The 16,378-nt window shown below is 42.8% G+C and overlaps 1 protein-coding gene across 3 annotated transcripts in view; it reads right to left on the bottom strand.

Moving 5' to 3' along the window:
- Positions 1–16,378, bottom strand: part of LAMA1 (laminin subunit alpha 1) — a 147,324-nt gene that overhangs the window by 58,154 nt on the left and 72,792 nt on the right. For all 3 annotated transcript variants that reach the window (XM_037008353.2, XM_037008354.2, XM_037008355.2), the window contains exons 17-28: positions 16,161–16,288; positions 14,770–14,856; positions 13,866–14,077; positions 8,125–8,231; positions 7,647–7,827; positions 6,893–7,029; positions 5,986–6,222; positions 4,849–4,992; positions 4,170–4,349; positions 2,998–3,183; positions 2,381–2,508; positions 1,614–1,734 (exon numbers count right to left, since the gene is read on the bottom strand). In XM_037008353.2, coding sequence (XP_036864248.2) covers positions 1,614–1,734; positions 2,381–2,508; positions 2,998–3,183; positions 4,170–4,349; positions 4,849–4,992; positions 5,986–6,222; positions 6,893–7,029; positions 7,647–7,827; positions 8,125–8,231; positions 13,866–14,077; positions 14,770–14,856; positions 16,161–16,288 — 1,848 coding nt within the window. The remainder of the gene's footprint in view (positions 1–1,613; positions 1,735–2,380; positions 2,509–2,997; positions 3,184–4,169; positions 4,350–4,848; positions 4,993–5,985; positions 6,223–6,892; positions 7,030–7,646; positions 7,828–8,124; positions 8,232–13,865; positions 14,078–14,769; positions 14,857–16,160; positions 16,289–16,378) is intronic.

Genomic DNA, 16,378 nt, shown 5'->3' with positions numbered 1-16,378 from the left:
ACTGGCTATAGATTGTAGGTTCCAATGTTCCCCTCCTTGGGTTTGAACTTCTAAACTCTAGGCCTGATACTAATTTTGTTTAGAGTGGGTTTTGGTTATAGTAAATTGCTTACAATAAGTGGTAGCCTTGAATGAAGGAGAAGTCACTAGGGACAATCAGAACACAGATCACAGAGCATTCTACTTACTTGATTACCAGGTTTACTATAAAAGGATGTTAACTCAGAAACAGCCAGACGGGAGACATGCTGAGGCCAAAGTATGGGCAAAGGGTGAGGAGATACCATGCTCTCCAGCAGCACCACTCTTCTCAATCTCCATGTGTTTACCAACTTGGAAGCTCTCTGAACCTTACCCTTTTGGGTTTTGGGGGAGGCATCTTACACATAGGCAAGACTGATTAAATCATTGGTCATTGGTGGTTGAATCCAATCCCTAGCCCCTCTCCCCTCTCTCCATGTAGGTTGGGGATGGGACTGAAAGTTCTCTAATCACATGGTTGGTTCACCTGGAGAACTGCCCCCATCCTCAGATGATCTAGGAGATTTCCAAAAGTCACCTCATTAATATAACAAAAGATGCCTTTATGGATCTCATCACTTAAGAAATTCCAGGGGCTAAGAACTCTGTGACAGGAATGGGGTAAGAAGATACAAGAATATATTTCTTCTTATGAATCAGTATCACAACTTGAATAGGTATTTCTTCCAAAGAAGATAGAAATGACTAACAAGCAGATGAAAAGATGCTCAATATCACCAATGATTAGGAAAATACAAATGAAAATCGCAAAGTCCCACTTTGTGGGATGACTACTATTAAAAAAAGCAGAAAATAACAAGAGGTGTCAAGGATGTGGAAAAACTGGAACCCTTGTCCTTTGTCGGTGGGAATGTAAGAAGCAGAGCTATAGAGAGCAGTATGGCAGCTCCTCAAAAATTAAAAACAGAATTACCATATGATCCACCAAGTCTACTTCTGGGAACAAACTGCAAAGAGCTGAGAGCAGGGTCTTGGAGAGATACTGTACACCTATGTTCACAGAGGCATTATTCACAATAGGTGAATCACAAAAGGTGGAAGCAACCCAAGTGTCCACTGATGGATGGCTGGATAAACAAAATATGGTAAATCCATATGATGAAATATTATTCAGCCTCATAAGGAAATTGACACATGCTACAACATGGATAAACCTTGAGGACATTAGGCTAAGTGAAATAAGGCAGTCATAAAATGACCAAAACTGTATGATTTCACTTACTTGAGGCACCTAGAGTAGTCAGATTCACAGAGGCAGAGAGTAAAATGGTGACTGGTAGGAGCTATGGGGAGGGAGAATGGGGAGTCAGCATTTAACGAGTACAAGAGTTTCAGTTTTTCAAGATAAATTCTGGGGGTTGGTTGTACAAAAACATGAATGTACTTAACACAGCAGAACTGTAGACTTAAAAATTTTAAGATGGGAAAGTTTATGCATATTTTACCACAATTTTAAAAAGTCAAGGGCAAAACGAAATCATAGATACACACAAGCTCTGTTCATCACTTGGAATTTCTTTAACAAGCATATTTACAAAGCCAGGAAGTGGATTTTAACCCAGTCTCCCTACCTGACATGAGGATCCCGTGGAGCCAGGAGGACAGAAACACTTCTCCAAAAGGGACGCCGCCTCCTTCCCTGGGTGCAGCCCTTCAGCCTTTCTGCCAACCTCCATGGAAACATTTGAGATTCTGTGAAACCGTTGTGTGAAGAAGTGTGAGGGGAGTATTTTCTAATATTTAGAAAACACTTTCTAGAAACATTGCACATTACATAATAATACTCACACATATATTAAACCTAAGCTTTCCTGCCAGTTTGAGAGTAGTTCCTACTCAGGACTGTGTAAAAGCACATTAATACTGTCATTACACACAGAAGGTCCTCAGCTGACATTTTAGAACTTAAAAATAACGTTACAGAAAAAGCACCTGAAAGAACTCTGTGAGTGCTAACATGGCCATAATTTTCTTTCTAGTGACTTTCTTTATGCGATAAAGATAAGCAGGTGATGGCATTCTTGATGCATTTTTATAAAGAAATGGGCATGTGCTTTTTTTTAAGGACAGAAAATAGCAGAACTTTTTATTCTCTACATTTTATCCTCATCTAGGACGTCACTATTATGTACTTATATTTCATATCCACATTAATATAGATGACAATCTATATCATTTTTCACAATTTTCATAATAATATTAATATTTAATAAAATTTTGGTGAGGAACAGAAAGATGCATATTAATAAAGATAGGGAATAGGAGTGAAGTAGATCAAATCCCTTCAGCTTGGTTTCAAATGAGAAAAATATTTAAAATTCTAGAAAGTTCCAAATACCTGCTTTGCTGTAATCCTTGACCATAAGATGCTTTTATGAGGATGTACTCAATGTTGCTAAGGACAGACATAAAATCTGAACGGGTGACAGGTTTTTCCGAAACAGAGTTAAAATATTTCCAAAAATTCTGTGGATGAGAAATGCATTCAATTAAATTTACAGTACAAATTCTCAGAGGCATAGGAACTTAATTTTTTTAAAAAATTTCTCCAGAAGTGAGACCAGTCCTGTGCATGATACTAAGTTTAACTGAAGAAGATCTCCAGTCACCTCCCAGGCGCATTGGCAGTGCCAGCCACATACACACGCTCCAAAAATACCTGCCGCGTGAATGAATAAATGCTTCCCAGGTTCAAACAAGTCCATACAGGTGAAGACTTTTGTACCCAGATAAAGGATTTACAGTACAGTTCCTGCTAAATTAACATAAGCCTAAAATACATTTCTTAAGAATATAAGTGAATTTTTACAAATCTTGCTGAACTTATTTGAATTCTGGTCCCAGGGTCTTCTTGCTCACGCTTGTATGAGCAGCTTCATGACGTCATTATGGCCACTGGAAAGTTTATAGCTTTTCGGAAGCTTTTAGGCTTACAGGAAAAGAGCGCATGATCACCTCTCTCATTACGACTTCTTGCTCTTGTCTGACTCCGTTCTCCGGTGCTGATGCATCCACGTAAATGACGTGCTTTCTGACCCAGCCTCCTTTGATGAGCACTTGAGGCTCAAGGTTGAAGGTGCCGGTGCCACTGGAAGAGTAGAAGGCCACGCTGTACTTCAGTTTGCCCCCATAGGCCATGAGCTGCCGAATAGTAAATGTTGTTTACTGTTCTGACGTAGCATTGGTTTAAAAATACCTTATCACAACCTGCTGCCATTTGACAGAACTCTTATATCTTAAAAATATATATCAATCAATATTTTTAAAAAGCATATCACATGGGTGGAACACATCTGGAATTTGCTCCTTTCTAGTTTTACTTAATTATGAATTACTAAGTTGACTTACGCTATAGTCTGCCATTTTTTTAAATAAGTTATTTCTAAAAAGATTTTAAACCACTTTAATGAGGTATGATTGGCATGTAAAAAGCTGTACATATTTAATGTATACAACTTGGTGAGTCTGGGGGTGAGTGTACACCCACAAAACTACCACTACCATCAAAGTCAGACGTATCTGTCACCTCCCAGCTTCCTCTTGATGATATGAACAAAGGTAGCTGCCAAAGCAACAGTCAGTGTGGAAATGACCCTGATTAGTTTTGAGCTCCTTTGGATTAAAAATGATCTCTGGCTAAATAAAGATGCACTGGCTGTATATTTGCAAATTTTAATGATCAGGGTAAATTCACAAATAGACTCTGATGTTTACTTAAACAAAAATATAGGGGTGCCCTCCAAGACTCTTTAGTACTAGGTTTTTATTTCCCCTCCCAAATGAGTAAGGATTCCTTGAGAAGGACCTCCAAGGCCATAGCACCTTGGCTTGTACTGAGTTTATATTAGTAAAAACAAAAAATGTTCGTTGAATGACTACTTTAGCAAAGAGAAAAATAATATGGTTTGAACTTTAAGAGACTTTCAAAATTCATGAAAAAATGTAAAGAGCCATACATCTGGGGGCATTTTTATAAGTGTAAAACACCCCCATCCCCACTTAGAAGAGGAGATTAATAACTAGTTCAGTTAACGGTAGGATTAATAACTAGTTCAGCTAACAGTAGGCCAACACAGTCTACTATGACTTCCAGGGATACCTGTACCCCCAGGAACCGAGGGCCTCACCTGGTCCCCCTGGAACTGCCCCGGCAGCCGCCAGTAAAACGGTTCTGCGTGGACACGCTGCCTGACAGTCACGGCGTCCAGGAGGACATCAGGGGCCTGGTAATACACCCCCTCGGTCGTGCCTCTGAGGTTACTCTGAGAAACCACACGCAGAAGAGGCTGATCTGAGCCCAGAGTTACCTAGTCATGAAAGGGAACAAAAATGCATCTTAGAATACAAATTAACTCCACACTTTTAATTTATCAGATTCTACCACTCTTTCACAGATGAGATAGCTTCATTATTAAGACAGGAATAAGAAAGACTGAAACATCTGGATTAAAATTAGCTACACCTGTTTTACACTATTGCATTTAAGGTCAAACTACTGCTGTACTGGGGCAATGCTCAATTATAGGGTGAAAGCTGAGATGCTGCAGCTTTAGCTTCTCTCTACCTAAAACTTTTAATAGATTAGCCAAGGAGCAACCCTGAGTGCCTTTACTTCCAGCTCCATTTATTTGCTCAGACAGCAGAAACAGAGCTCTGACTCATAATGAACCCAAATTAGCTCCCTAGAATTTATGATGCCATAGGAGCAAAATGTAATGTCTTGACTTGACCGTCTCTCCCAACCTCACCCAACTCCCATTGGGAAAGGGGTTTAAAACAGCACATTTTACTGCCTGTGTAACTTACTGGTATCCTGACATAACCCTCCATCTCTGAGCAGAGGTGTGACAGCCCAAAACAGAAGCATGGGGTGCACCCCAAAGGGTTGTCAGTGTAGAGGGCGTAGGTGCCAGCTCGACACTCACTGCATTGAAGGCCGAAGACATTTTCCTAAAGCGAAAAAGTAATAGATTCATTTTCACCTGGGAAAAAGACATGATTTCTGAACACACAGAAATAAAACAAAAAGCAAAAATAATTTTGGATCAACAAACATCCCTGAACTAGCCATTTCCTTAGGCAAGTCCCTAACCGCAGTGAGCACCAGCTCTCTGACTCATCATAATCCCCTGTCTCGGCTGACACTGCCATCGTCTTGGAAGCTTTTGGAATATACAGATTCCCTGATTAGACTCTCCAGAGCTCCAGAACCCTCCTTGAAGCACCAGGAGACTGATGACAGCCGGCGTGCAGACACGGACCAGATGACCCTGAGGTGTGCACACTCTCCATAATGAGAACTGCCATCAAAGGCTGTAAGCCAAAAAACGCCCATTGCTGTTGCCATTTCGCCCAGGCACTAGCATCCCTATCCTCATCCTCAGGCAGTAATCAACCTGCTACCCTCTGTCTTCCATCTCAGCAGCCCCTGGGAAAGGACCAGAGAAGGTGACCAATGACCTCCTAATAACAAAGCACAATGGGAAAAGATATGGAAGTACATAGAATTAGGTGGGCAGAATTAAGATGTTGAAATCTCATCTCCTGGGAAAATAACACAAATTTCCTTCAGTCTGGCCAGCACATACAAAAGAGTAATTACTTACCAGCCATAAAATCAAAAATCTTGAAGCCCTGTTTTATCTATTTTACCTGTATTTTCAAGAAACGTTGGCTACTCAGCCAACTGGAACAGATGACAGAAAACTCAATGTGTTTTTCAAGTCAGTTCCATCATCTGACACCTGTAATCACCAGTAAAAATTCCCTTTAAGGACTCATCCATCCTTCTGGAGAAGCACACACAGAATTTCATTTCAGAGTGAGAAGGCAGCGCCAGCTCATCAGAGAAGTGTCTGAAGCCTAGGTGCTTATTTCAATAAAAGCCCAAATATCATAATGACGGGGGGGAAAGAGGATGAAGGGGATGCCGAAGGCCAATACCTTGCATGAGCAGGTCCCTGTTTCCTCTGCACAGCTGCAAAGATCCTGCTCCTCATCACAGGTGTCTCCCAACGTCCCTCGCAGGTCACAGTCACAGGCCACACAGTCTGGAAAGTCTCTATAGCCCAGGGAGCACCGATTGCAGCTGGGTCCCCCAAATGCAGGCTTACATTGGCAATGGCCAGTGAGTCCATCACACTGATGAATGACTGACCCAACACGACTGCAATTGCAAGCCTGAAAGGAAAAGAACTAAATAAGGAAAAAGCTTCTTTTACATTTGCATAATGTAAACATGTAGGGATGATAAGAGAGCACTAAGCGTGGGAAAATTATACCAATGCACGCATGTCTCTCACTACTGCTATCTGGATTCACTTTGCCACATGCCCACAAGAAGCAGGGACTATAGAGCTGGACATTAGTGCATCTTTGTGGCACATGCACACTGAGCCAAAATGACCTGAAATTCATTATACTTAAGAGGTCAAAACAGTCCAGCAACAACCATCTTAGAAGTCAAAGTCAAATTTGCTTTCAAAACACAAACTATATCTAAGTTTAACTGGTGAAAGATAGATAGGAAATAGACCCATTGAAGAGTGGACATAACTCCCAATGAAGTGATTTATGCCCTTCTCCTGCATTGTAGAATATATGTAAAGGGCACTAAAATAAATTTTTGATCTTCTAAAATTCAACAGCTAGGTTCTTGAAGAAAACTTAGAATAACATATTTTAAGGGTTCTGCTCCTTCCACTTTGTTTCCTACAGTCCATACTGAGTTTTAAATATAAACCACGGAGCTATTCAACAGGGTAAGATCAGAAGAAGAGGTAAACGAAAAGGAGTGAAACCTGCTACAGCAAAGTTACTCTCAGCTGAGAAAACAGGTGGAAGCGCACACCTGGCATCCGAGTTCTGGGTTGTGGCCCCAGTATCCGTCCTCACATTCTTCACAGGCCACACCCCGAGTGTGAGGAGGGCAGGTGCATGCTCCGGATGCTGGGTCACAGGTATTCTGGGTGTGAGCACAGTCACAGGCTGCAACAAAGACAGACGGTGTTTCAGACAGCATGGTGGCGCAGCTGCAGGATAAGCCTTCATGTACAGCTATTTCCCTTTTATTAATAATCTAAGTCATTCTTCTAGTTCTTAAAAGAGATTTTGTGATTCCTAAGCTACCTCTGTGTCCCATGGGAGGTGGCTGTTCCTCCAAGTCTAGAGATGCTGCTGAAGGGAGGTCACTGGGCAGAGGGCCAGAAATAGAGACAAGATCGGAGAAGACCCACACGTGCGGGAAGAACAGACAGAGATAATATTTACTGAGCACTTATTGTGTGCCAAATGCCATGTTAAGGGCTTTACATTCAACCTTAAAAACCACTCCTGCATGGAAATTGTGATCAGCTTCTCCATTTTACAGATGAGGAAACTCAAGCTCAGGGAAGTCAAGTAATCTAAGCTCATACAGCCAGTAGAGCCTGACCAAAGCTATGGACAGACCCAGCAGAGTTGGGAAACAGAAGAAAGGCTTGAAACTGTACATGTGAAAAAGAGAAAAAGTACAGGAACTTAACAGAATTAGTTAGAAGTAAAGGAGAGCTCAAAGAAAGCCTGGGAATTGCATAAAGTCTCAAATAATGAAGTTAAGAGCTTACGTGTACAGCCTCCATCCCTGTAAGCATAGAAGCCGTGTGCACACCTATCGCACCTCTCCCCAGCTACACCTGGGACACAGCGACACTGGCCTTCCTCTGTGCAGTCGTCTGACACGGAGCCCGAAGCGCTGCAGTTACAGGGCAGGCACCCAAACCCTGCATCCAGTCCATAATAGCCATGCTGTTGCACAGGAGGGACAGAATCATGGAAGCCAAAATATGTTTTAATAAGCGATTAATATCTACTAAAACGTTTCCCAAACCAAACATAGGGTATTTCATAGAACCGTAAACTGTTCATGACATCATTCCAACTCCAAATAAACTGAACACATGCTGTCTGCGTCCAGGCACGTGGCATCCGCCAGCAGGGTCTCAGGCAATGGCTTTCTGGCAGCCATGACTTCCATTTCCTTTAATCAATTACAGACATCACAGACAAACACGCTAATCTGTGCATTACCAGCAGGTGTCTTACCAGGCAATGGTCACACTGCTGTCCGCTCACATGTGGTCTGCAGTCACACAGCCCAGTCTCCAGGTGGCAGACACCAGAAAGGGAGCCTTTTCCATGGCATTCACAGGCTGGCACACACACAAAAGACACATTTATGCCCACTTCTGGGTATGATTGTCATAAGATAATTCCCAAAGGGAAGAATTTAAACACTCATGTTTTAAACCATAAAACTAAAAAAAGATACATTACTTCACAATAACCTTAATTATCTCTTATTTCTCTGAAGAATCAGCCAAAAAAGGGTTGGTGGAAGGAACCATCACAAAGAAAAAACTACTGAAGTATTTAAGGTAATAATTAGCTAATGAACTTAAGCAATTCCATGAATTCCTTGAAATGTTTAAAATGATCTGCCAGCGTATGAAAAGGAATCTTTACAAAAAACATGCCATGGAGATTTCAAAATCAATTTATCTATTTGCTCTAATCCCAATTATATATATGGTCAGTATTTTAAAACTCAGTTATAATAATCTAGATAACTAATATTGTATTTCCTTATTTAATGAAAAATATTTCCCTGTTCTAAGTCTTGATTCATTTGTAGTTCTAATATATTTACCTTCTGGCTAGACATTTCAGTGATATCTCCAGTTACAATACTGATAGTTAAAGCTACAAAGTCCCCGCCTTTTCGAAGTGATGCAATTTAACGGGTCCAAGAAATGTTTAATGATATTCAGACCACAATTGTCAATGTGAACTTCATTCAAAATACTTAACGGGTTCACCAAAATATCCCAAGGACATACACTATTTATGAATGCTTGAGCTCAGAAAATGTACACTCTCTGTCATATGGTATAATATATATATATAAATAATATAAGGAAAGGAAAGGAAAGAAAATGTACAAATTATCTCAGGCCAAGCACATAGACTATAGTGGGGGGTGGAGTGCTGGTAGACACTGGAAATTGGAAGGCTGATGGTCAGGAGAAAGGTGGTGGGCTTCTGCCTCCTTCACTGACTGGCCAAGTCTCTCACTGTGGTTTTCCTGGTGTGAGTTGATTGATGTTTACGGCTCCTGTGGGACACTGGTGGAGTGCCACAGGCCCCACTCCCCACTGCCCACCCCTGTGGCTGACCTGTGAATACTCTAATAACTCTGTATTAAACATGCCTTTTTTTATTTTCTGTATTTCTTATGCCTCAGCATCTGAGGGCTTGCTGATCCTGAAGAGGCAGACTGCCTTTCCCAGCAGTAGTCAGCAGCTAGATGGTAAAGAGTTGGCTTGCCAGGTTACCTTCTCTTGGCAAACAACCAGTGCAGAGCCCACACCCCCTGACGCCTGCTTTGTTGAGCTCTCCCTTTCATTTGCGCTCCCACATTCCGCTCTCCACCCCAGTGGCCATGCGTCAGACACCCAGGGACGGCCCTCGTGCTGCTGCAGTCATTCAAACTAGCCAGTCCTGACCCGAGTTACCTGGCTTGCCCTTAGCTTCCTGCAAAAGCCACAGTAAAGGCTCTAGATCACACTTCCCCTCCTGACCAACCTCAGTGCCTCTCGAGTGCCACCCCCTCCCCATGCCATGGTGTGTCCCCTCCTTCTGGCATCTGTGAGTAAAAAGCGATGTTTTCAATGGTAGTCATCACCTGTTCTGCTGGCCTTGCCATACTAAATAATAATAAAACTTATATTTTAAAAAGCTCCTCAGCATCCCCACCAATTGTCTCTCCGTCTCCCTCCCACTGGCACCATCCGGTCCAACTTCCTGCCTCCTTAGCACCTTGTCTGGTAAAACCACTCTTCCTAAAGTCTTCAGGGACTTTCCAGGAGCAAATTCGATGAGCTGATGCTGTCTGCATCTTGCTGCATCTTTCTATGAGATGGGTGGGACCCATCAGCCACTCTCCCTTTCAGCCCTCATTAGTGTGGCGGTTTTGGGCACTGACTCTTCGGTTTCCTTCCTATTTCTCGTGTATCTCATGGGAAGCTCCCCCTTCCTCTGGGGAAGATTCAAAGTCCACTGTGAGTATGATCATCACAAAATGTTGACAGTATTAAGTCATCTTCATCGTACTGTCTGTGAACTTATGCCTGTCACTTACAGCATTTCACTTATCCTCCCTAGCAAACACAGGAGGGAAGCACTATGATTTTCTCTATGTTTTGAAGTGAAATATAAAACTTAGAAAGATTAGGTAACTTGCCACAGGTCATACAGCTATTAGTAATTATCCTTCTATAGTAACAATTATAATAGTGATTGTTAAGAAGAAACTGTTCATATTATAAGTAATACTAACCTAAAATAATTGCCAATTACTGACTGCCATGTGCATTAGAAATATTTTGATTCTCATAAGAACCCCACAATATAAAATGATGCCCACTTAAATTCTTTTATATATGGTTCCTTTTTATCCTAGAGCTTCAGGGTTCTCACACCCCTGTGCTCCCTCAGTGCCGCCCTCTGCCCTGGACAATTGTATCCACACACAGCAATTCACCAGCAAAAGCTGACTATTATCCTGTCTACATTTCTTCCCTGATTCCTGCACTCCTGAATATCCAAATGCTTTCCCACAGCCCTGGAGGACTTCCTAGGTCAGTAATATCGGATCCTGGGATTTTTGATTGGGTTAACCTAATAAAATACGGTATTATACCTGCATACTGGGGACCTCTGGGAAGTCCATAAAAAAGACCCCTATTATAGACCTGGAAGGACTTCAGTGAAATATCCAGAAATAGTAGGAATCTGTCTCATCAAAGCTGGAGAAAGAGAAAGAGGAGAGGAGAAAAGAATAAAAATTGTAAATGCTCAGAAACTAGAGAGCAGGGACAGTGTTGTCTCTAGCCAGGCCAGCTGCCTGGGCCCACACTGGGAGAGGACACCCAGACCTACTTGTCCCAACCCCACCCTCCACTCATCACCGAGATCTTCCAGATGATGACTTCCCTACTATCCTCATGACAAAGGCTCTACTGGAAGCCCTCCTTATTTTCTTTGAAATATATTGATATACAATAGTGTATTGTTTTTCAATGTACAGCACAGTGATTCAACAACTATAAACACTACTAAATGTCCCCACAGTAAGTCTAGTTATCATCTGTCATCACAGAAATTACAATATTATTGACTCTATTCCCTATGCTATACTTTTATCCCCATGATTAATTTATTTTATAACTAAAAGTTTGTCCCTCTTTATGCCCCTCACCTATTGTACACACCTCCTGCACTTCCCTGGCCCTCTGGCAACTACCAGTCCATTCTCTCTGTTTATGAGTCTATTTCTGTTTTGTTTGTTTTGTTTTTTAGATTCACATATAAGTGAAATTATATGGTATTTTTCTTTCTCTCATTTATTTCCCTCAACATAACACATTAGCTCTCACTAGCAAGATTTGTTTCTGGTTCTGTCCCTCCACTCACCATGTCTATATCTCCTCCACAGTGGTCCCAGGGTGACCACTCGAATGCTGCCTTGCGGGGGAGTCTGAGTCCCATGGCCTGTTGCCTCTGCGTGTGCCTGCCTCTGCCACAGCACTGCCTTCTGCTCTCTAGCTGCTCTCCCCAACCTCTGCACCTCAGACAGAGCCTGCCAACTTGCCTGGATCACATCTCGCCCCTGCTTAGGGGCCTACCTGGGTATCCCATCCCATCCTTCAAACCTCAGATCAAGTGGCACCTCCCCCAGAGGCCATAGTGGAATGCCCGGGACAGATGGAGGTGCTCGCTGTCCCTCTCCTGTCCCCAAGGAGCTTAGTGCACACCCCAGGGACATCATTCCATATCCTAGAGGCTGGCCTGTCCCCCACGTGGGCCTCTGGCTACACTTGTCTCCTGGGCCCTGGAGATGTGATTGATGCAGCAGAAAGGAATGGAATCTCTAATTTAACTTAAATTATAGACATGGCCCAGCAATTTGGAACAGACCCAAATCCTGCCTGTTCTGACCCTCTTCCTTGCACCTTCCATTCACACCAAGTCCTATTTTAAGTTTTCTCTTCTATCCCCATGCAAAATAACAAAGCAGTTTTGTCAATGTGGATACAAATATTAAAGGAAAATTATTTTTTGGTCACTACGGAAAATTTTAAATACATTTGAACAATTTGGGTATGTGAATCAAGTTTGCAGCTATGAATTTTATGTAATCTAAGTATAGATCAGGTAGTTATGATGAAAATTCAGCAGCCTAGTTGAAATAGGCTATAAAAAATACACTGAATTTTGTAGTTCTATTGCTTAAAAAAAGAAAGCAAATGTCTCATCAATACTTTAACATTTTGAATATGTGACAAAATGATTCTATTTTTATAGTCAGGGAAAATAAGATACATTATTAAAATATATTTCATCTGCTTCTTTTTGTTCTCCTTAATGTGATTACTAAAGAATTTAAAATTATAAGTGTTGTTTACATTTCTACTGTGCAGCATTGATACAGGAAAACAATAAAAAGTACTGTTCTTAATGCTGGCAATTATAATAGCTACCATTTATTTAATGTCTGGAACTTTAAATTTGTTATCCCATTGACTTCTCAAAAAGGCCTCAATATATACATATAACTATGTCCATTTTATGCATGAGGAAATAGTGGCTCAGAAGGTTAATAAATTTTCCCAGTGTCACAAAGCTGGTCAGTTACCAACTCTGGGCTCTAACCATATCTCTTCAGACTCCAAAACCTGAAATCCACACATGTGCTTTTCTTCTACACCATCACACATACCTCCCCAACAGATCTGAGCCATAATTTACCAACTCCTATCACAGACCTTAGTATATATAGTTCCTGGGAAATATCAGACACTTAATAATAATGACAAATAAATGAAGGAATGAATCATCAGAATTTGCAGTAAAGAGGAAAATAAATGACATGAGAATTGTGAAAGCATTCTGTAAGCTTGAAAGCTTTATGCAAATAACAGCTATCATAATTATCCTCCTATGATAACCCATCAAGGCACCACGCTGAAGAGCAAGTAGATCAGCCAGTTATAAAACTTGTTAATCCTTTGTGCACCTGAAACTATCTTTTCTGTATCACTAGCACCCTCTTGTGTCTCCATGTTATAACAGCAAAGCAGGATTTCAGCATAAATAGGAATATCAAAACGATTCCTATAAATAGGAAATCAGAACAATTTCTCATTGCCATTTTTTCTCTTTCACTCCTTCAAGAACTGTGCAAAAAAAGTCTGAGGGCTGAACCTGCTCTAAGGCCATAAGTTCGTCATCTCAGGCATGTGGAAGTTGCGAGTGAGCTCTGCACTATCCATAATTTCAGACATGGAAGCAGGGCTCTGCAGAACAAGAGTCTGTAGTTCAGACATGGGCGGCAAAAACGTGCTGGTTTCCAGGGTTAGAGTCTCCCCATTTTCCACTCCATATCTTGAAATCCCCTCTGCCTCACAAAGGTGGCAGGCTCTGATCCCCGCCCTTCCTTATCTCAGTAGCTGGGAGCAGGGCTAGCACTTTGTGAAGCACGACCTTCTCCTTTGAAGGCAGGAGGCTTCTAGGCCATCTGACCTTCATTTAGAGCAACTACCCAAGCTGACACCGGGCAAACAGAAATTTAGGTCTGGAGTCTTTGCCTGGCACTAGCAGAAGTACCACTCAATATGAAATTACCTCATGGGTGAGCCATTTAGACACAATATGAAAGTTAGTAGATGGACGGAGACTGCACATGGCCATTAGTAATGGACTTGACTTCACGCCTGCACACTCACCTCGGCAGTTTTTTGCAGTCACTGCATCCCCATAGAACCCGTCGGCACACCTCTCACAGTGGGCGCCATCCGTGTTCCCGATGCACTTCAGGCATTCCCCGGTGACTGAGTCACAGTGCCCGACCTCGGAGGGGTCCACATTGCCGCTGCAGTTACATGGCGTGCAGGATTCTCCAGGCACTGTTGGGTTTCCATAGTAACTGTCTGCGCATCTGCATAGAAGATTGAAGGAGGGATGCAAATAAATGCAATTACTCTAGACATTATCCCACCATCCGGAGACTGAACAGGTAATAAATCAGGCCGACTCTTTCTACGTAAGATTTGTGTGAAAGCAATGGCAACCCCAGGTTCTGGCATTTGCAGACTTCCTCCGCTCACTGTGAACACAGAGCGTGCGTCCAAAAGGAGCCATAAATCCAAGGGGCTGCGCCCCTAGCCCCAGGCCAGTTACACCAGCACCCTCTGACTCAGGGATGCCATGCAGCTCTCCCGTGGACATAAGCCAGAGCTCAGCACCCAGACTTAATAGGAAAAGATGACATTAGCTTTCAGACTCCAGAACAACTAATAAATCAAACCACTCTTCACCACGGAATTATCCAGGTAATGGGATTTAAAATGTGTGAACAGTAAATACTGACTCCTTGCTATTTCCCGTTGTTATTGATAAGAACTCAGATTAGCTTGAGATCAATGCTGTTCTTGAAATATTCCTGGGGAGTTTTCATGTTTTTTTAATCAATACACTGGTTTTTCTCTATACTTATGTGAAATAATCATTACACACCAAAATTCCAAAACCACACCTAACTACACATTTAAAAATAAACACATATGATTTATGTTTAATTTTTAAAACTTTAATGCAACTTTGGGAAACCAGTTAAGCAATGCAGAGTACCTCTCGCACCAAGTCCCCGAGTATCCCAGGGCACATTGGTCACAGACCACTTCGTCTCCATTGTCTAGGTGGCAGGTGGGGCTGAAGCTGTGAAAACATTAGGAACGAAAGAAATTTTCCAATAAACGGTGCAAAACTTCTAAAAATGTAAAATGCTTAATTTCTACCATTCCTGCACATACAAACTTTCAATGGGTCCCCATAAGCCTCGCTTGTGGGTACTGGGCAGCCATGCTCCTGGCTCCTGCTTGTCCTTCAGTCTAGAGGGCACTCCTCCTCTCTGCCTGGGCTACGATGCTCCTGCCACTCTACATTCCTGCCCTCCAGGCTTGCTGGCACTGGTCTGCCTACCGCGGAGCCCTGCTTGCACTGGCCAAGAGTGAGCTCCAGCTGGCACGCTGCAGTAACCAAGGGTCACCAGAGGCCCCACGGCTGACTGAGGTCCCTTCAAACTCCATGCCTGGGTCTTGGGGAGCCCAGTGAAGGGAGGAGGGGGAAAGCTGAAGTCCCCTAACATTTTATCAGAGTAGCCCTCATTGTATGTTTTATTCTCTGAAGTTTTATGTAAAAATCCCCAAGGGGGAATTCTTTGGGCATGGGTGGAGGGAGAGCTCTAAAGGTAACCTAGTGGGAAAAAAAGAGGCTTTCAGACCGCTGGCTTGAGGGACATACAGGCCCCAGCGTGCTGTACAAGGCTGGCCCAGATGGCTCCCTGCTCCTCCCCTCGTGCGTTGTGCCCCCCGACTAGCTGCAATTCCTCCAGCAGGACCTGCTCCTTTATGCTGCCAGGCCTTGACACACTCAGTTTCCTCGGCCTGGAAGCCCTTCTCTGCTGCCTTCAAAGCCCTTCTCACTCTTCAAGTCCCAGATCAAGAGACTCCTCTGAGAGTCAGTCCGGCAGATTCTCACCGTACAGGGGACAGACTCCATGGCACTCAGCCCCGCTTCTCCGAGCACCTACCATGACACCCAGTGTATGGTAGGCGCTCCATAAATATTTGTTGAATCAACAAATGACCTCAGCTAATTCTCAAAGAGCCTCATATTTACATATTTTGGTCATTAGATCAAAGTCTCTTTTCCTTCAGGAACCACAGTTTATTCATTTCTCTCCTCTCCTCCTCCTAGCCTGGCGACAGGCACACAGTATGTACTTGTGAAAGAACTGATGGCCAACATGAGACCTAGAGTCTTTGCCTAGAGAATAATCCAAATGCTTTTTTCTTTTTTTAAAGAGAGTCAGCCTCTCTGTCTTTAATTCTAATAATTACCACCAGGCAAAACTTTCACTCTCATTACACACACAGTTTGCTCTGATGATATCAGTACGTATATGAATGGCAATCCTGGCTACACTGGGCTGGGTCTGCTGGTGGAGGTGACGGGCTTACTTATTGGTGGCTGTGGAGAGGGGACAGGCACACGGCTGGCAGTCCCCAGGAGTCCCTCTAGAAGGCAGCCCATAGAAGCCAGGCACACACTGCTCACAGTGGTTCCCCGTGGTGTTGTGCTCACATGCCTAGGACACATGCATGAGAAGAAAACTCAGCTCAGAGTTCCCTAAAGGATTCTCAGATTCATTTATAAATAACTTGAAGTCCAAGCAGAA

The sequence above is a fragment of the Manis javanica genome, chromosome 9, assembly GCF_040802235.1.
Source record: "Manis javanica isolate MJ-LG chromosome 9, MJ_LKY, whole genome shotgun sequence".
NCBI lineage: Eukaryota > Metazoa > Chordata > Mammalia > Pholidota > Manidae > Manis > Manis javanica.
The sequence above is the reverse complement of the archived record's forward strand: the minus strand, read 5'-3'. Positions and strand labels throughout refer to the sequence as shown.